The 21,591-nt window shown below is 35.1% G+C and overlaps 1 protein-coding gene across 1 annotated transcript in view; it reads right to left on the reverse strand.

Moving 5' to 3' along the window:
• Nucleotides 1-21,591, reverse strand: part of LOC136817987 (integrin alpha-V-like) — a 42,369-nt gene that overhangs the window by 12,799 nt on the left and 7,979 nt on the right. Inside the window, exons 4-20 of the mRNA XM_067074358.1 lie at nucleotides 17,361-17,489; nucleotides 17,014-17,154; nucleotides 16,722-16,766; nucleotides 16,415-16,458; nucleotides 15,995-16,108; nucleotides 15,777-15,829; nucleotides 15,154-15,262; nucleotides 14,510-14,615; nucleotides 14,144-14,241; nucleotides 13,748-13,826; nucleotides 13,499-13,544; nucleotides 13,015-13,116; nucleotides 5,894-5,949; nucleotides 5,356-5,522; nucleotides 4,448-4,565; nucleotides 3,910-4,006; nucleotides 3,455-3,611 (exon numbers count right to left, since the gene is read on the reverse strand). Coding sequence (XP_066930459.1) covers nucleotides 3,455-3,611; nucleotides 3,910-4,006; nucleotides 4,448-4,565; nucleotides 5,356-5,522; nucleotides 5,894-5,949; nucleotides 13,015-13,116; nucleotides 13,499-13,544; nucleotides 13,748-13,826; nucleotides 14,144-14,241; nucleotides 14,510-14,615; nucleotides 15,154-15,262; nucleotides 15,777-15,829; nucleotides 15,995-16,108; nucleotides 16,415-16,458; nucleotides 16,722-16,766; nucleotides 17,014-17,154; nucleotides 17,361-17,489 — 1,661 coding nt within the window. The remainder of the gene's footprint in view (nucleotides 1-3,454; nucleotides 3,612-3,909; nucleotides 4,007-4,447; nucleotides 4,566-5,355; nucleotides 5,523-5,893; nucleotides 5,950-13,014; nucleotides 13,117-13,498; nucleotides 13,545-13,747; nucleotides 13,827-14,143; nucleotides 14,242-14,509; nucleotides 14,616-15,153; nucleotides 15,263-15,776; nucleotides 15,830-15,994; nucleotides 16,109-16,414; nucleotides 16,459-16,721; nucleotides 16,767-17,013; nucleotides 17,155-17,360; nucleotides 17,490-21,591) is intronic.

The raw sequence follows: 21,591 nt of genomic DNA on the forward strand, positions 1-21,591 counted from the left end.
TGACGTTTCACGTTGTGAGAAAGGTCAAAAAGATGTTTTGTGTATAAGAAATCGAATGTTGACACCGGAAATTTTCAAACTTTAACCACAAAAAACCCACCTTGCCACAACGTGCCTTCAAAAGATTTTCATACCACAGTGACACCAAGAAGCTCAAGTCTAATGTTTGTTACTTTTAGCTCTTGTGGTAACAGTTTTGGAAATATATTCCCAATTGAATATCTCGTGTTACTATAAGCATTTTGTTTGATTTTTCTTGTCTAATGATGTTTTTCTCATATTAGATTTCACAAATGTATCCGGCTTGATATTCTAGCCTTACTTTCAAACTTTTTTCTCTGTAAAAGTACGAAAAGGAAACGCTAGAGAATTTTTTTAAAATGAGATTAATAAACATTTTTCAAAATCAGATACATTTGAGCCGCCATGACAGTTGTCCTTTGCGGACATAGCTAGAACATCAATTGTTTTCTGAAACAAAGAAAATACAATGGTCGCTCTCCACCGTTTTATGAGTCATTTATCCAGTGTCTCTTATAATTCCTTGGTTTTAGATCTTGTAAGTCTGCTTTTTATTAATTTTAGTTTGGCTGCCCTGGGTTGGCTGTGAAAGCTTTTGAAACACTTTCATACTCTAGGGAGACCAAGCTCTATAATTTTAGAACTTTGTATGTTGAGGTAAATTTTATTTTTTCTAAAATTTTGAGCTTGGATATCCAGGCTACACTTATACAAACGCCTAATTGCAAACAAACTTCGCTGCAGCTCGTTTTATCGCATCCAATCAGATTCTAGTATTTTGTCTCGCAACCAAAACAACAATTTGTCGTTTCTGATTGTGTTGATAAAATAACGCTTTCCAAACAAAGAGAAAAAGCTTGTCATTTTTAACTGCTCTCGGGAATAACGTAGATGTTATTATTTTTGCCTTTGATAACAAAACTGTAACGTGCTAAAGCACTGGGCTCAACTTCAGTATACGTGTGAAAGTGAAAGGCCCAATTGTAAATACTTTTTTAAAAAGGGCAATGGGTACTAGGGATAAGAGAAGGCCGATTGTAAACCCGTGGTGAATGGTGATTGGAATAAGAGAAGGCTAAGTCGTAAACCCATAGGGTGATGAGTAATCAGGACTAGGGAAGGCTTAAAATTGTAATCCAAAAGTGACGGTTACTCGGAATAAGACAGGGCTAAATTGTAAACTTTGGTTGATAAGCCTACGTGGCGATCGTTCACAGGAAAGGGAAGGCTCGATTGTAAACCCAGATAGGTGGATACTTAGCAGGATTAGAGAAGGCTCAGTTTTTCTAAAGAACGCGTCATCTCTATTGTTTTGAATAACCAATTATGTGAACATCTTGTAAAAACTTCAATACAACTGTCAGTCGTAGCATGGATTTATTATAGAGACTCTGGATAAACATCGAATGAAACGGTGGAGAGTGAAGTATTGTATTTCCATTGTTTCAGAAAACAATCGATGTACAGGCTTTGTCCGCAAAGGACAACTGTCATGGCGGCTCGAAGGGTTGGCAGACGATATCATACTCCAGGATGCAAGTGAAATTTTTCAATCCGCGGACCTAGATGGGGGTTCGGTTATTATCAGTTAGGGTTAGGGTTGGAGCTCGAGAGTCACAATATAAGGCCGAAGGCCTTCTTAGGGGCATTCGTACCCTGTGACTTAACTTAGGATCCCGTAGGGATCCTTGTAGGGGCACCGGTAGGGTTGGGAGCTTTCTTCATTAAGGTCTGTAAATTACACGCTATAAGTATTTGTGAATGACAACTTTCTGCCGTGTCTCGTTGGCGTAAGTGGTTAGGCGTTGGGTTTGTAAACCAAGGTTGCTTGCATTTGGTGGTTCGAGCCGGGGTCGGTGACCGGTACGGGCAAATTTCAGAAAAATACTTAGAAAACAGTTAGAAACACTTGAGAAAGACAGAAAATCAGGTTAGTAGATAGGAAAGTAGAAAATAGGGGGAAAATAAGCGACGATGCATCCTGGAGTATGATATCGTTTGCCAACCGGCTCGAAGGCCTCTAATTTTGAAAATGATTAATACTCTTATTTCTTAAATGTTTTCTAACTTTATCTATTCGTACTTTGCTGGCGAAAAGTTTGAAAATAAATGCTAGTATACCAAGCGGATATATTTGTGAAATCTGGTGCGAGAAAAACATCACCAGACAAGTAAAATCAAACAAAATGCTTATAATGACACGAAATTTTCAATTGGCAAAATTTTTCTTATATTTCTCCGAGAAGAGCTGAGATTGACATATATTAGACGTGAGTCTCACAGCTCCACTGTGGTATGAAAATCTTTTGGTGGCACGTGGTGGTACGATGGATTTTTTGAGGTTGAAGTTTAAAAATTTCTGGTGTCAATATTCAATTTCTTATACATAGCATGTTTTGCGTCTTTGTCGCAATTTAAAACGTCATAACGACCTATAATTAGCAATTAACTAGAAGAGTTTGAATCTCAGAGGAGAACTTAAAGTCTCATTTGGGAATTGGATAAGTGTGATTTGATGATAAATGCAATTAAAATGCTATGAAAAATCACTTTAATGGTGGAAGGAGTGTGAACAATACTGTCATTACTGCGGACAAGGCTTGTACATGAGGAATTGGCAAAAATCAGCCAGTTGTTTTTCCAGTGTCTATAATAATTCCTTGGTCGTAGGCAATTTCAGGAATCAACAAAAATCGGAATGAAATATCTAAATTGCAAAAATTCAAGTAGAAAAATTTAAGGCATTGACACTTGAAAAGTTAAAAAATGATATTTGGCGTCAATAAATTCATTTACGTCAATGAATCTAAAAAAAAATAAAAGAAATATTTGACGTCAATTATTTTGACTTTTATGACGTTAAATAAGTGCAAAATCCCGGTAAAATGGGGATAACTCCCGAAAAAAAAAATTGAAAAAATTGAAAACAATTACCCCTAAGTTTTAACATAAGGAGGGCGTGTGCCAAATTTCAGCTCCTTAAATCAATTATTCCGCTCTCTACGCTGCCCCAAAGTTTGTGGACAAACAAACTCACAAACAAACATTCTGAGATTCTAGCTCAACTGAAGTTGAGAATATCTTTATTGTCTTAGGAACACGAAAAGTTTTCGGCAAAAACGAGCATGTTTTTACCGAGTTTGTTTGCATCTAAGCTAATCAACGAATCTTTCTTTGTAAGAGTCGATTTTCAACCCACAAACCTAGTATACATTTTTCTATCAAATAACAAACTATAAGAACAAAAGGCTTCGAAAATATTAAGAACATTTTACCAGTTTTGCGGACTCCTAATCTCTTAGAAAATTGCACAAAAATGATGAAATGCACAACACTTTAAGACAATTTTTAGGCTTGATTCACAAGAAGCTAACAGCATCTGCAGGCTTTAAAAATTTGGATGTTTTCTAAAAAAAACCGTCAATCAACGTACTCCTGGAATAGAGACTTGTCGTAGTGTAAAATCGTCATGAAAGTTGATCTCCATTTTCGACTGGTAAGCTGATTCATTGAGGTTTCGAACTGTAGCTTTTAGTGTGATTTCGTCATTGAAAGAACCAATGAACAAAGGCTGAATCACTGATTTCGATCTAAAATTGAGAAAATAAAAAATTGATGAATGATCATCATTGCAAAATTCCAGTTGACTCACTGTCCGAAAGTGAAAACCACATCGGCTCTACTTCAATTTCATTTGTTTCAAATTTTGGATGCGGCACTCAATGGAGAGCAGCGCTAAATAGAGGAAATATTAGACTTAAGTTGTGTATGTTCCATGTAATACAGTAATATGGGTGTTATATTATGATAGTACGATAATTGCAACGGGATAATATCAGTTTATATAAACTACAATTTGTAGTATTTATAGGAGCACATTATTTTTACCCCTTTTGAACGAAGATTTCAGTTTGTTCAATATCCAGGTCAACATCGCACACTTGGTCTTCACCGCACTGTCTCAGATAACGAACCTCTTTCAGACCTATAGATGAGATGGAAGAAAATTTCATTGTTGGAACAATTCTTCATTGTAAAAATGACACTTGTGTAGTTTTTGGTATTTAAAGGTTTTATTTTTACATAAGTGTTCCCGTTTCATCTCAGACACGTTTTTCATATCGGACCGGTGTCTCCTATTGTTACATTGTGTTCTATTCCTTGCTGAGTAAGTAAAAATTGTTTTCCTCTTTCTGGCCAATCTTGCTCCACATCCGTGTCAATTCAATTTGAAAAAGTTTCTAAGTTAAAATAGAATGATGAGTAAGCAACTTAACTTAGTTTAAGACAAAACCTTTAAAGTTTCATACTGTTCGTATGAGCAACATTGGAACAATTTTATGAGAAAAAGAGACTCGCATTTGGTTGGAACATAAGTAATTGACTGGCCTCTCTAAGAACTACAGAGACATTTTTTCCTCCTTACCCTTCAATGTTCCAAACTGATCGAGAATCGCACAAGGACCATCTTTGCAATTGCGTTCAGTATCAACTGAGGTATACGAAGTCAATACACGGACGGGCTCATCAAAATTTGTCGCACGCTGAATTGAAAAAAATATTGAAGATTCATGTAGCACAATGGGCTATTCCAGAAATAGTCTGTACCCCCTATGTTGAGGACGTGTGACGTCCAAGGTGGTCTGCAAAATAAAAAGTCGAGGGGGGTTGGTCTTTTTTAGTGTAAAAATCTAGGGTGGTCAGTAAAACGAGGTCAAAAATCCAGGGTGGTTCAAAAATATGAAGAAAACAATTCCAGGGGGGTCTTGAAAATTTGAAAAAAAATCCAGGGAGTCACATTTTCCAAAAAGACCTCCTCGACATAGGGGGTACAAATCTTTTCTGGAATAGCCCAATAATACAGTGGAGTCTCTATAACTCGAACCCGCACGGGGAACACATATTTTTTCGAATTATGGAAATTTCGAGGTCTGGAGTAAGGAGATTTTAACTGAAGAGACTATAAAACTTACTCAAGCTAAGGAGGCCTTCGAGTTATGGAGGTTCGACTTTAAAAGTTTTTACTGTACCATTGTCAATATCAATAATTGATATAGGTTTTGTCTGAATGCTTTGTTTGAATTACATAATTCTTCGGAACCGTAGTAAACAAGGAGCATGAATTTGTTTGGGGATTCTAGCAGTCTACTAAACGCTTGATAATCATTATAGAACCAATAAAAATATTACAGCAAAATGTAAATGATGCAATTTTTATTGCTTATTCTTACCAAAATAGCGAAAAAAAATTCACTCTAAAGGAGGGTAAACTAAGAGTTACAAGCGTCAAAATCAAAATTAAGAGACAAACGAACGAGACAAGGTCATACTTACTGCAAGAGAGAAATACAGCCTATGTGAAAAAGGGATTTCTTGATCACGTGTGAAAGTGACATTACGAATCAGATCATTGGTGAGCGAATCAGTTGCATTGCTGTAAATAAAAACTCGACTCGCTTCACCGGAATTGCGGACGTCTGCTCTTATCCGTACTTGAACATCTGTGTAGAAAATAGATTTAAAAAAACTATGAAACACATATAACATCCCTGAAATATTGTAAGCACTATGCATAACGGTCCCATGTTGAAATTAGTCATCTATTATAATTTTGAAAATTATTTAATTCATTTCATTTTATTTATACAATATATTTATTAAATATTCCTTTTCATCATAACTTTTTTTTCATTTTTCGATCAGCTGACAAAATTCATATACGTTTCTAATCAAGTCTAATAGTGACAAGAGTGGCTTCAATGGCTAGAAGTTTTATGAAGTTTTAAATCAATTCATTGCTTCTAATATAGAGGTTTAAGCAAACCCGGGCGGATCTAGAGTACAATAAACTACTTTCACCTCTTTTACTTACCAAAAACCTCTGGAGCATTTTTACTGATGTCCTTCAAATTCAATTTGATATCAATGCTGAAATGAAAGATTAAAATCAATTTAAGATTCAATATTTCCCTTTAAACAAGCAAACATTTGATTGAATCTTTAAAACGTTTGCAACATGAATAATTAGGGTTATTTGAACTGAAAGTTATTTGAACTTAAGTTAAAAAACTGATTGACAAGGCAAGGCGCATGTTTCCTCTCGCTTTATGTTGCTGCAGTACAATGCAATGGCTTCAGACTTTCGGCTAAGTCGCGATATATGGTGTGTCTGAAACTTCCGTTCTTTTTCACGTCATTCTGAAAAGGACTGTCGTGCGTTTGAATATAATGTCGATATGCATTAAAGATTTTCAGTTCATTACATTACACCCTCTACGTAAAGAATAACATCACTATAATCATATAATGTTATAATACTATTGGACTACTTTCCACAGTACGTGCCATGAGCCTTTAGCTAAATTCTCTCGTGGCAGGCGTGTCAACTGTAGCGAGCGCTTAATTGATTTCACAGCGATTGCGTACGACTAAATTTCTCGTGGCAAGCGTGGCAGCTGTGGCAATCAAAATATAAAGATCACAGCGAGACACTATGGTACGGCTAAATTCCTCGTGGCAAGCGTGGCAGCTGTGGCAAGCGTTGAATAGATTTCACAACAATTGCGTACGGATAAATTTCTCGTGGCAAGGGTGGCAGCTGTGGCGAGCGTTCAATAGTAGATTTCACAGCATTTGCGTACGGCTAAATTTCTCGTGGCAAGCGTGGCAGCTGTGGCAAGCATTGAATAGATTTCACAGCTATTGCTCACGCTTAAATTTCTCGGGGCAAGCGTGGCAGCTGTGGCATTCATATAATATAAAGATCACAGCAAGACACTATGGTATGGTTGATTTTCTTGTGGCAGGCGTGGTAGCTGTGGCATTCATATAATTTAAAGATCACAGCGAGACACTGAGGTATAGCTGATTTTCTTGTGGCTGACGTGGAAGCTGTGGCAATCATATAATGTAACAATCACAGCAAGACACTATGATATGGTTGATTTTCTTGTGGCAGGCGAGGCAGCTGTGGCATTCATATAATTTAAAGATCACAGCGAGACACTATGGTATAGTTGATTTTCTTGTGGCAACCGTGGCAGCTGTGGCAATCATATAATGTAACGATCACAGCAAGACACTATGATATGTTTGATTTTCTTGTGGTAGGCGTGGCAGCTGTGGCAATCATATAATATAACGATCACAGCAATATCATAGTGTCTCGCTGTGATCCTTATATTATATGACTGCCACAGCTTCCACGTCTGCCACAATAAAATCAACTATACCTCCAGTGTCTCGCTGTGATCTTTAAATTATATGAATGCCACAGCTACCACGCCTGCCACAAGAAAATCAACCATATCATAGTGTCTTGCTGTGATCTTTATATTATATGAATGCCACAGCTGCCACGCTTGCCCGAGAAATTTAAGCGTGAGCAATAGCTGTGAAATCTATTCAACACTTGCCACAGCTGCCACGCTTACCACGAGGAATTTAGCCGTACCATAGTGTCTCGCCGTGATCTTTATATTTTGATTGCCACTGCTGTCACGCTTGCCACGAGAAATTTAGTCGTACGCAATCGCTGTGAAATCAATTAAGCGCTCGCCACAGAATTCAGCTATAGGCTCATGGCATGTACTGTGGAAAGTAGTCCAATACTATTATGACATATTATATGATTATAGACAACCCTGTGTCACAGACCCGCTGGGCACCCCCACCCGCTGAAAAAAAGGTCCAAAATTTTGTCCCCGGGGAAAAAAACGGGCTAAATTTGCCTCCGGGGAATCCCCACTGAAAACTTTTAATTTATCTAGATCCCCACTAAGTAGCTCTTCAAAATTTTTATTTCCCCGCCGGTCCCCACTGAAACTTGAAGATTTTGAGAAAACCCCGCTACCCGCCTATGCTCAAAAACATCAACAGAATTTATGCAAAACTTTAGTTTGAAAACTTATGTTAAAAAAACTGCTAACTGTTATTCTATCTTTGATTAACTCTTAACTGATAATCTTTATCTTTAAGACTGACTGTTCATTGTCAAGCAACTTCATCCAGCCAGCCAATTTTTTTTAACATCCAATTTAAGATAGATTGTCTACCATATTTGTTTTGATTTTGAAATACCTTTAAATATATATTTTGCACGCTCGCAAGCTAAGCGAAACAAACTGACAGATTTCTTTACCTAAGTAGTACGCGCTCAGCTAGGCTAGAAAATCCCGATTTTTTGTTATGAACAGGCCTAGTCTAGAATGTGAGACACTGGAAAAACTGTTTACAGGTTTACAGTGGTTTTAAACTTTTGTGCTCTTCATGCAGTTTTATGGAGTTTTGATGATTAAAATGGGTTGAAAATAGACTTCTGTTGACCCTGAGAATACTTTAATGGATTTTTATCAGTGTCAGTTTGATGTTTTGTAAACTGTTATGATGAAAAGGAAGACAGAGAGAAAACAAACTTGGAAAACTTTGCAAGAAGCCTGAGAGGGACATGTACGACCCTCGACATGGCCCGAGAATTCTCGGGCCAAAACTTTTATTGGAATTCGCGTATAAAGCCCGAGTATGGCCCGAGCTGGCCTCGAGAATTCGGGCCGTGTTCGGGCCACGCACGGGCCACGCACAGGCCAATTTTTGAAAACATGAATTAAACAGGCGTGTAATTTCAGGACATTTTTTTAACATTTTCTTTGAGAAAAACTTGGTTTCTCTTAATTATATTTTAAATATATGAATGTTGTAAATTCATATAAATATTAAATGTCTTATTTGGTATGAAAACATAGTTATAAATATACTTAGGGTGGAAATATTGGCTAGTAAACTGGTCCTGGTTTTAAACTGAAGCGTGTCCACGCATTGAGTTAAAGCCCGAATGGCTAGAGTTCAATCTCTAACCTTTCTCAGGCAAGAAAAAGTGAAGCCTTAAAAAATACGCCGCATTTTTGATGACAGATTGAATCTAGCAATTCCTTTGTTTATGATTGATATTTTTTTCGAAATTTAGCGGTAAATTTTAGTTTCAATCTGTCATTTGTGTAAAAACCAGGCGAGCCGCTCAAGGCCGCGCAACTTTGGTAGGATTTGTTGGCTTCAAATCCTACCAAAGAGATTGACTTCTAGCCCTTCAGGCTTATACTTCATTGTGTCCACGGGAAGCTCGTAAAGTTTTTTTGAGCGATATAAACAAAACAGACAAATCTTATTTTGTACTATTTTGTTTGACTAAACATGCTGAATCAATTTAAATATGGAATCTCCTGACATGGCCCAAATATGGCCCGAATGATTCGGGTCATGTTCGGGCCAAAAGAATTGATAGGGTCTCTCGGCCCGAACATAGCCCGAACAGGCCCGAGAATTCTCGGGCCATGTCGAGGGTCGTGGACATGTTTGTCGGGATTTATTTCTACCTCAAGAAAAAATAACAGTCATAAGACGAAATTTATACAAGGGAGAGAATGGATATTGTCATTGTAGAAACTAAAAAATTATGGGAATGATTTGCTTTGAATCTTGTTGTGAGGAATTTCTGGAGGATTTTATTTTGTCCATCATGATACAGCATGACCCATGGCCTGCAAAATACAACAGCAGCAGATGCATGTGATAGGGCTATCTAGTGACCACCAACAAAGACAAAATTGTTGAACTGATTGCATATGCTACTGAACCTGTCAAATAGTTCCGATATCAAAGAGATTGTAAACAGACTTCTGAAGACCATGAATGTGATTTTTGTTATCAAAATTATGAATCGGTCAATGATATTGATAATTTGACGTGCTTCTTCCCAAACTCAGAGCTCAAACATCGAACGACATTTCTTGAACTAACTTGGGAATATGTTTCAAATTCATTTTTGATGGATTATATTCCTGTTCTGCTATCATCCTGACATGCATATACACAAAGTAAAGAAACCCAACCTATGATTTAAAATAAGTACCAAGAATTCATTTGCTTGACTGAGAAATGTTTTTCATTTTTTTTGGGATTATTGTGAATTATTTTATGTTTTGGCTGGTGTCTCTTGGAATTTTAATGAAAGTGACATAAGGATAAATGGATGTAGAGGCATTATATTATTACTGTTTTTCTAGTTTTTACATTTTATTTCATATTTAGTTTTGTTGAAAAATGTCCATAAGCTTCATTAAAGCTTGATAATAGATTTTTGGCCCAGCTAGCTTTAGCGTAGTGGGCCTTTCATTAGCATTCTGCCCGGTGTCAGTGTGTAACAATTTACTAGGCGATACGCGTTTTCAAGCACAGCACAGGCTAGTACATATTGTGAAGGATTTGATTGGCTGTTAGAACATGATTGACAGAATAAAAAACAATTGAAATCGTCTTTATTGGTTAAAAACATAAAAGGAGAAAATACAATTAACTATTAAAACTATAAGAATATAACAGATGTAGTACGTTTTAAGAAAAAACAATGTGATTTACACAGAAATAACCGTAACAAACCTTCTCTTTAGGAAGATGTTCTTTTAAAAAAGTTGTTTTTACATTTCTCTATCATGTGAACAGTTCAGTTGTTCACGTGTTAGGAAAAAAACTAACATCTCTGTATATAAGATTAAATATTATGAATTATTTCTCATTGCTGTAAATAAGAGATAGCCGAATGGTCTAAGGCGTATATGGCTTGTATAAGCGACTCCAGGTTCAAATCCCCTCTGCTACTCAAGTCTTGTTAAGTTCATATTTTTATTCGCTGGGCCTTCATGCCCTCTGGGCTTCTTGTTATTTTTCAAAACAAATGAACAACTTTGACTCAAAAAAGCTTAACTTTATACATAACTTTTTTTTTCTCTCGCAGAGGTTTTGATATAATAGATTATACACAAAATTTCTAACAATTTTCTTGTTCATCTCTTTTGTATATTTTTATGGCTCTCTCCCTTTGTGAGGCTTGTGATATTTCCATGCTGTTTCATAGAAAATGTGTACATTATTATTGTTGAGATACCTATTTATTCAAAAAGTGAATGGATTTTAAAAGAAATTGTGAGATCTTTTCTTTTTCTATCATAACTTTTTTAGCTATACGGTTTTGAATTTTATAAGCAATGCAGTGCTAAAGGGCTCAGGCCTCAAAATGGCCTAAAAGCAACTTGGCTTAGGAACTCTAGACCTAAGTATAAAAAATTTTTAAACTACTAGGAAACCCATTATTTTCATTTTCCACTCTGAAAAGACCCTGAAATCTTGCTATATTACGACTAAAAAACTGCTTTTTTACTGTCAAAAATTTGAAATTTGAGGCCATATTTAGCCAATCTAGAGGGTCCTATTTTCAAAAATTTTCTTACCCGTCCGCCCCAACCATGGTGGCGCCTCCTTAGACACTTATGTAGCCGTTACGTCATAATACCAGAGATACACCATTCTTTTTAAATCCTAAACCCCCCTGTAAACGTAATCAAATACAATCGAATCCGAAAAAAGTGGGGTAATATTAAATTGACAGTCGATTGCTCGATCTTGTACCATTGAGCTAGGCTGCTCATTAGGATCATGGTATACAAAATTTATGTCCGAGATCATGAGGACGTTGATCTCGTCAAATATATATGGCAACTGTCCTAGGAAAGTAGCCACTCCAATACAGCTTTTCTATTTCTTCTTATAGCTGTCATGTTAGCAAATAGAACTTAGGGAGGAAATGATATATAAGTAATTCAACTTAATGAGCCTCATTGACCCAATCAAGACTGGGTGGGAGGAAAGAAAAATGTTATTATGCATTATGCATATCCATATAATTACATAAAGATTGAAATAAAATTGCTTGCTTATCACACCAACGACTTAATAAAATAGATGGACCAAGAACTTCATGCAATGGCTCTTAGAAATCTTTTGTTTTCTATTCATTTTGTATTCTTTCATCTTGCCGTCTTTCCGCCGTCCGCGTAAGTCATTACAAAGAAATCAGACTTTTTACAAGCATCCTAAATGGTGTAAAATCAATTATATCGAATTTCTACTGACCATAAACATAATTTTCGATTTTTTTGCTTACGTCAGATCGCATTTTTAATCATCTTTCTCACAAGATATTTTTCAATATTTTTCGACAACACTGTTGCGCTTTTCAGCACATTTTCTTTAAGAACATAAACATTTTTGAAAAACTCTAAGAAAATAAACGTGCGTTCATGGTGCGTTCTTAAGATAGAAACACAAAACACTATCCAAATACAATGTTATAATTTTTTTAACAATGTTTACTAATTTTAAGCCTAAAAGTTTGACTTGAATTAAGAACATATCACAAAATTTAGGTCATGTGATCAATATCAACCAATAGCTAATCTTAAAAAATGCTTTTGCAAGCGGAATGACATTTTAATGATGCAAAAAATCATTAAATTTTTTATCATTCTTACGCGGATCATTTCAATAGGATACTGGTTTATCTATTTTATTAGGTCGTTGATCACACTTACTGTACTGTTTCAACAAACTTGGAAAAAAAGAAAATTTCGAAATCCCCACTGAAATTTTCATTCTAATTCTGTGTCCCCACTGGTATTTTCTGTCTTTGAAAAATCCCCACTGGATTTCCAAAGAAAATTTTTTATCCCCGGTGAAATTTTTAAAGCCACCGGGTCACTGAGACAGGGGTGTTTATAGTGATGTTATTCTTTACGTAGTGGGTGTAATGTAATGAACTGAAAATCTTTAATGCATATTGACACTTTTGTCAAACGCACGACAGTCTTTTTCAGAATGACGTGAAAAAGAACGGCAGTTTCAGACACGCCATATATCGCGACTTAGCAAGACTTTCGATGTTTTTTTGTCAACACGTACGATTGTTTCCAAATAAAGAGTGTCCCAAGGTCCCTGACACATACACGCTTGTTATAAGAGCAAACTTTATAGGTACAGGAGAAGACTTCGATGGCCAAAACATTAAGGACAAGTTAAGAAGATTTTGAGACTAAGAACTTAAAAAGTTAAAAATATCCGAAAGCTTAAAAATTTGTATGATGTTATAAAAAACAGGGTACATCTTACCATTGGTATTGGGTTTTTTTAAACCTACAATTCGATTCATCCGTTGGTATTGTGTTACGGTTCACCCAGAGATCATCTTCAAGAGTGATAATTGATTTTGCTCTGTAATGAAAATAGCCAAACCTTCTTAGAAAAATGGATAAATACATAACTGAAACCCCCTCCCCTTCCCATAGAAAAAATGGTGTAAACAATATCTTTTATGAACTAAGAACTTGCCGTGATTAAATCGTAATTGGGAAATGAATAAGCTCTAAAGTAACGATGCATCTAGAATGAAGCCTTTAAAAGTTAATATTTCTTCAGTAATAAAACTCTATAAAACTATGATAAAATTGATTTGGCACTTGGGTACCCAATGAGCAATGTCCCTGCTAGTTGCTTTTTGACAAGTATTTTCAAAATTCCTTCTCTTGCCTCCTTTTAAGGAAAACTCCATCAAGAATATTCTTATCCAAACATCTGTTTTCTTATCCATACTTACTTATAAACATAGACACGGTTTGATAATGGGGCACCGATCGCCAAAGCTGGAAGAAATAAAGATATTTCTTTGTTTTGAAGAATTTAAAATGTAAAAAAATGAGGCAACCCTTTATGGCCAAAAGGCTGACGTTACAAGTCCAAAGTCCTAATCCTAATGACGGGGCACCGATTGTCGAAACTGGAAGTAAGAATCGAGAAAAAAAGACGAAATTAGACGTGCTTTTTTTTATTAGAAAAGTCTGTTTACCTGGATAAACCCGAGAGTCGATGACAGCTGCAGTTATAGAATAACCAAATGAGCCTCCTTGCACAGGGGATTGTAGAATCTGTTTAATCAAAGAATTGTAAAAGGAAGTTTTGGTACCATATCATTTGGAGAAAAATATATCACAAAAGAACCGTTGTCCCTTCAAACACCTCCTCGGACTAAAGATAAGAAAACATTTTCAAAAAGTCTCTTAGCGGTACAATTTGATTTTTATTAAGCTGCCATTTTAAAGGCTCTTTAACTATTTAGCCCATCCACTCCCAAACTACTTTTACATCTGGATAATTGAGAGAAATACTGAAAGGCTTCACATCAGTCTTTTAGCTCCAATTCTAACAGTTCCATCAACTCTTGAATCGTTCGATATTAATTCACCTGTGTTGGTTTATCAAAAAGTTGTGAATCTCGGACGTTATATATGTAAACTGCACCATTTCCATCTTCACCACCCCAAGGAGCACTGATTGCCAAATCTATTGATAAAAAAAGTAATTATAATATCTACATAAGTAACATGGTGGTAACTATCATACAATAAACAATCTGCACGACACATAGTTCTTCGTGCTAGCACATAATTTTTCTGGAAATCGCTAAAAACTTAATCTTTATTTTCATTTAATTTATATTTCATTCAAAGTTTGACTATACTATAGAAAGCTAGATTGAAAATTTTGAGTTTCGAGTTTATCTGGAAAAAAACTTGAATACTACGAATTAAAGATATGAAAAATAAAATACCATTAGTTCCATCCCCATTGATATCACCAATATTGATAATGGTCGCGCCAAAACGTGCATTTTCTTGATTTTCACCTGTCAAAGTCATGTTGCCATTAAATTCAAACTATCAACAAGAAAAAAGCAAGGACAATAGAAAAAATTGTCAAATATCTAAAAAATTGAAACAACTTAAAAAATCAATCAAATCTAACATATCAAAAGTTGTTGACATCTTTTAAAAATATTTAAATTATCCCTATTGCTATAGAAGCCCTAAATGCCCTCTTTTAACTCAAATTTTATAAATTCATCATAGAACATTTTTGAAAATACTTTATTTTGGTTGCCAAGGCTAACAATAATTTTGTCCTATCAGCGGAAGGTTTTCAAATTCGATTTTAAGTAACTTAAGAAAATTTCACAATCCGAAAAGAGTTTGCAGCATTTAGAAGTTTATTTCAATTATAAGCCTCTTGCGGATCGTTCAGAAACGTTGAGAGCTCCTGGCAAGGCTAATATGTCTAAAAGCCTTAAGAGAACTAAATATTATTTTGGCTGGAATGTGTTCCATCTTTTTAGAGGGTCCATTCATATCTTGTATCACTCGATATTGTTCTTTTTAATGGAGTTTAATTTACCTGCTTAATAAGTTGGAATCTTACCTTAGCCTTCCCATTATTGATGAAGATGAAAACTCTGCCTTCTTCTTGACCAATTCTGTTACCAAACTGCCTGGAAAACATTGGAGCACCGATGGCTAAATCATCAAATCTAAAAAGAAAGCCATAACATTGACCATGATAAGAAGTATATTCGAAATCAAAATCAAAATGAGGGGTAAAATCGTCTGCTTTTAAATGATATGCCAGTTTGTAGAAAAAAAGTTATCAGCATTTTCGGTACCTCAGTAATCTGTGTGGTTGCTTAATAATAATAATAACATATGTTTTGCCAAAAAATAAAGCTCCCTTGGAAAAAAGAAATCTTTTTGAAAGAAAAGATAGACAAGGGTAGCAAACACAAAATATTTTGATGATCCCCTTAATTTTTGTTAAAAGGTGTAACTTTTAGTGTTGAAAAAAAGTAAAGGGTACCAAAATTGGTGATCAGAAAAAATCAGCAGCTGGAGGGGTTGCCTTCTATGCCTCCCCTGTCATCATGCTACTACTTCCATTAAGAGAGTATCAGAATGAAAATCAAAGTATAAATCATATGATTTTAAATATCATACTTGGATTTTTGAAATTTTGAACTTTTGAAATTTTGAAGAGGATTGTGGACTCACCCATCACCATTAACATCAATTGAAGCAATGGATCCACCAAACTGTCCAGGACCCTGTAATTTTTGTTTTTAAAAATATAATGGATATTGATTTTGGACTAAACAGATAAAGTCAGATAATGTTATTTTATTAACAAAATAGACTTTATATAAGCTATGAAATTTAGTCACTCATTTGTAACATAAAAATAATGAATCATTTTAATAAAAGATTATTACCCCTTTAGATTGAACTGGTACGGTGATTCTATCGATCACGTTCAGTATGGAATCATCCTGCGTGATATCCGGTGTCTGCTGTTCAGAATTGAGTTTGTACTGATAAACAACAACCTACGGATAAATGATCTACATATAATTGAACGGCTATCAAAAAGTAAATAACTGGAAATTCACTCATGATAAATTTTCTTTGTGAACAGTAGTGTCTTTTTGGGCATATGTAACTTATATTTGAGAATGAGTTTTATAGTGCAAAAAAAGAATCTCAATTGTTAAATTTTTCTTGCTTGAAAAGTTACATTAACCCATTAACCTAAGAATTTGTTGGAGGTTTAGAATAAAGTTCCTTTACAAAAGTAGTCATCGGTGTATTTTCTAATTGCCATATTTATGAAGTAATTAAAAACAAAGTGTTACTTCTCCATCATATAGCTTCGACCAAGGTGCTCCAGATGCCAGTCCTAAAATAAATGAAATAGCTTTGAACATTTCTAATTTCCTTTTGGGTATAATCTTTTTATTTTAAATAGTGGTTCTTCTTGGACCCAGGACAAAAAAATAAAAATATATAATATTTGGGGATTTTACCTACTTTCCATCTGAAAAAAGGGTTTTTTCGAGTACAGATCTTAAGCATAGTGATAATTTTGGAACAAAAATATATATTATCAAAAGTTTTCTTCATAATAGCATTATTTTAAAGTTTGTAAACAAAAAAATGAACCTGGAAGCACAGAGCCAGTGAAGTTTCCTTTAGTTGAGCTGTAACCTAAATATATAATAAAAGATTAATATAAAATTAATAATCATGAATTAATTTGGGTTACAAATAAAGTTACATAGTGATTAAATTGGGCTACATCATGTTATAGATATTAGTCTCAATTTGTCTTATCTTCATAGATTTTTCATTTTTATTACATTATTTTAGCCATTATTTGCTAAGAGGGGAGAATATTTGAGCCCTAAGCAAATTCAGAGAAGGTACTAGGTCCAACAAATGTTAACAAATTTACCAAGCATAGTAGTTCTTCCAGTATATTTCCATCTATTGATAATAACCTCTTGATTGTCAAAAAAATTGCTATCATCTTTCACATTCAAAACATTGATAAAATTGGATACTTTGACACCATTGGCAGTTGTAACAACACTTCCTGTAGATTTTACAGAATTAATTGTTATTAGAAATTGTTTATGTGTACTAAAAATATTTTAAGAGGTATGTCATTTTTATAGCATTTTTAGCAATCAGCAATGGATGTAATACAAAACCCAAACATTTTAAAGATTAGATTATAATAATATTTTTACCTGCAGTAAAAAAATATAAATTTTTTCCAATAACATTTTAATATTGTACCTGTAAAAAGCCCTGACCCTGGTGCAGTTATGAATTGATGAAGTTTATTTTTCAACTTGAACGATTGGATGTCGCCATATCCAAGAAGGCATTTTCCATAATTAGGGTACGCAGGTTGCGTTTCGTCAGCTAAAAATAATAATAACAAGATTTAAAATAAATAAATACACAAGGGTATCTTGAGACATTGACTTTTCTAAACTTTCAAATATGTAATGAAGATTATTTTTTTCTACATCATGTTCATTATAAGAAAATAAAATGGAACATAAGATATTGTTTGATAAAAAGATTTTTCGACCAACACCTTTGCTTAATACATTTAAGAAAAAGAGATGTTTTGGCAAATGCGACAGTCTTTTGAATAACTAATTACTCCACATACATTACTTTCCCTCAGCCAATAAAAACATGATAAATTATCTTGTCTCTCGTTAACTGCTGTGGAGTAATTAGTAATTCAAAAGACCGTTCGCCAAAACAACTATACAAGGTATAGTAAGGTCACATCTGATAGCGACAGTCAAATTCAACAAAATCTGAGTTTTTCTGAAAAATCATGAAAAATCGCTACTAGACCCACTCAAATTCATCAAAAACATCAACCAATTCAACTTAAACATCACCATAACCAACCATCATGACGTCCACGAGGAATAGAAATACTCCAAATCCGCTTTGCAGTCCTTCATCCTGTGCTGACGACCAAAACGAAGAAAGTTTAACCTGCTCGAAGTGTAATCGGCTAGTGCACTACATTTGTACAAGGCTACCACCCTACATGATTGCAGTCTGTAAAGACGGGAGAAGAACTGCGAACGCATGCAAATACGTGTGTCAAAATTGTGTGAAAGTACATAAAGATCTTTTGGTCCTCTCCCCTCAACCTGGACCTCAACCATCCCTGCGAACGGCCGCCGAGCTTGCAAAATTAAATGAGACGATTAAGAAAACGAAAGACATTAAGAAATTGAAGTCTAATGAACAACACCTTCTCGAGATTATTGAATCTAAAAAAAAAGAGCTCACTAATCTAGAGAAGAAATTGTCTAATGACCCGGCGTTTCATACTGTCGAATATGTAGAGAGTAAACTGGAAAAGAAACTAGAAACCTTCCGAACGGAAATCTTAACATCATTGAAAGAGGAATGTAAAAAATCGTATGCTGCAGCCACTTCTGCCAATGTCCAAGTGCCTAATGACAATATCAAGACCGCCGTTAAAGAGGTCCACGAGGAGGAGGCAGCAGAAGAAAGGGATAAGATCAGAAGATCAAAGAACATCATCATCCATGGTGTTGAGGATCCAACGACAGAGGATGCTACCAAAAAAGATGAAGCATGGGTGAAAACACTCATCGAAAAGCTCCACGTCAAAATTAACATCAAGTATATCTCAAGAATTGGCAAATCAGTAGACGGGAAAAAGCGTCCCCTCATTGTTACTCTGAACAGTGGAACACAGTCAAAAATAAAGGGGGGTTTTGTGACATTTCTACCTTTTGTCATATCTGATACAATATCTGGTGGAATTTTGAGGTTACCATATCAAAACTTTGAAGAACTCAAGTATAGAAATTTCTCGTTGTTTTAGAAGAAACACGAATTTAAGAGGTTACTTCAATCCTGAGTAATACTTAGAAATATGATGTGGTTAAAGTGAGGTTACCCAAATGAGGTTACCTCATTCTAAAGCTTATAAATCAATACCTACTGAAGCAAAATTGCTCAAAATTTAAATATGCCTCAAGTAGGCCTCATTCTAAGCAAAAACTAATTTGGATTTCTTATAAGCTGTATTTTTGGGGCTAAATTGAGGTTACCAATTCACAATTTTCATAAACCCCTTTATCATCTAATTGGCTTCAAAAAAAGTGGATATTTTGTTGGCAATTGGTTTGATAAAGGTAATAGAAGCTAAATTCATCATGAAAATTATGACTGATAAACAAAAAGGTTGTATATTTAAGGTTACTCTTGTAGAAAAGCACCATTTTCACTGTAATCCTGTGTTAAGCTAAAGCTAATAAGGCTATTAATCAAAGATCAATATTATTTGTTTTGCATGACTATAAACATCAAATCATAAACTAAATCACATCTCAAGATGGATTATTAGAAGTAAAAGAAATCAGAATCTTTAAAATTCAAATTTTGATGGGTTTTTGAGGTTACTACAATCCACCGAAAAGTAACCTCAAATATCACACCAAATCTTCAATATTTTTCGCACTTTTTTTGACCAAGTGTTGCCATGTCAGTATAGAGTATGCTCTCAAGTTTTTAGAGGTTAAAATAGTTTTTACAAAAAGATGTGGTGTTTCAAAGGTTACCCTATAAAAATGATGGTAACCTCAAAAATACCCCATAAAATCTTCCGAAAAATTTATGACAATACCGTGCTAAGACATCGACCCTGGGTGTAAAATTTCAAAGCCTAAATGTGATTATTTATGATTTTATTCTAAATTTACCAAAAAGAGCAATTTTTTGACTTTCCAAAAATGTCACACAATTTTTGACTGTGTTCAGTGAGGAAGAGAAAATGAATGTTTTTGGAAATCTCCCAGCGCTAAAAGGAATTGAAGCCTATAAGGGGATGAGCATTTGCGAAGATCTAACTCCAGCTCAAAGAAAAAAGTACAAAGAGGCGGCAGAAGATGCTAAGGCACGAAATCAAACCGAAAAAGATGGAGTCTGGAGAGTGCGGGGTTTTGCAAAAAACGGATTCGATGTAAAGAAGATAAACGCCAAAGATCGGCAATAAACCAAACACGAAAAAACCTTAACATACTATATACTAATGCAGACCAACTAACTAAAATAAAGAGAAAAGAACTAAATGAAGTGATTTCAAAAGAACAACCCGATATCATTGCAATTTGTGAAGTAAAACCGAAACATTCGAAAAAAGAACGTCTCATACAAGACTACCACATTGAAGGCTACTCCGAACCCTACGAAACAAATGCCTTAAATAATGTTGGACGTGGAATCATCGTTTTGACACATAAATCGATCAAAAATGTAGTCGAAGTGACACCCAATCGTGAATTTCAGGAGGTATGCTTGCTGGAAATCAAACTCAAAGGAGCGGATTCTTTGCTTTTTGGATGTATGTATCGAAGTCCAACCAACACGAGAACATCAGCAAAAAACAATACAGCACTTAATCTTCTTCTGAAGGAAATAGCAATGAATAAGAAATACAGTCATAAGTGTATCGTCGGTGACTTCAACTATAAAGATATCAATTGGGAAAACTGGTCAACTCCTCACGATGACACGAAGGAAGACGAACAATTTCTCGAAGCTTTAAGAGACTCCTTCTTTTACCAACACGTCGATGAACCAACAAGAGCTAGAGGTACCGATACGCCATCAATTATTGACCTGATTCTGACAAATGAAGAAAGCCAGGTTAGCAACATAACCTATCTTTCACCACTTCATAAAAGTGATCACAGTGTTCTATCATTTACGTTCGAATGTTACCTTGAAACAGAATGCATTATTGAAAACTATAACTACAATAAGGCAGATTTTGAAGCAATGAAAGGACATCTTGAGAACTCTGACTGGGTTACAGGTTTCCATCAAAAAGCAGAAAATGCAAACGTAAATGATTGCTGGAAGATGTTGCGAGATAAATTATTCAAGCTTAGGAATCGGTACGTTCCTCGTACGAAGGGGAAACATGCCTACGGAAAAAAGGGAAGTTTTGCAATCGATCAAGATATTCAACAAAGCTTAAAAGAAAAACGTCGCCTTCATCGCAAATGGATAAGATCAATAGGTACAACTTCGGAACAGAGAAATAGAGCTATTTACGCTACTGCGAGAAACAAGGTTACAGGAAAGATCAGACGAGAAAGAAGAACACTAGAAGAACGAATTTGTGGTCAAGCAAAAAGAAGCCCTAAGAAGTTTTGGAAGCATATCCGGAACTCAATGAAGACCAAAACGGGAATTTCCCCTCTTCTCCTTGATCCAAATGACAAATCATCACTTCGTTTTACTGATGAGGATAAAGCTGACATCCTACAGGATCAGTTTTGCAGTGTTTTTACGAATGAACCTGCTGGATCACTACCTGAGTTTCCATCACGAACAGACACAGATGTAGCATTCGATCTAACAATCGACATGATCAAAAAGGAACTGAAAGATTTGAATCCTAATAAATCGCTAGGACCTGATGAGATTCACCCAGTCATGCTGAAAAAGCTGG

Source organism: Clytia hemisphaerica, unplaced genomic scaffold, assembly GCF_902728285.1.
Source record: "Clytia hemisphaerica strain Z4C2 unplaced genomic scaffold, Clytia hemisphaerica genome assembly, whole genome shotgun sequence".
Classification (NCBI taxonomy): domain Eukaryota; kingdom Metazoa; phylum Cnidaria; class Hydrozoa; order Leptothecata; family Clytiidae; genus Clytia; species Clytia hemisphaerica.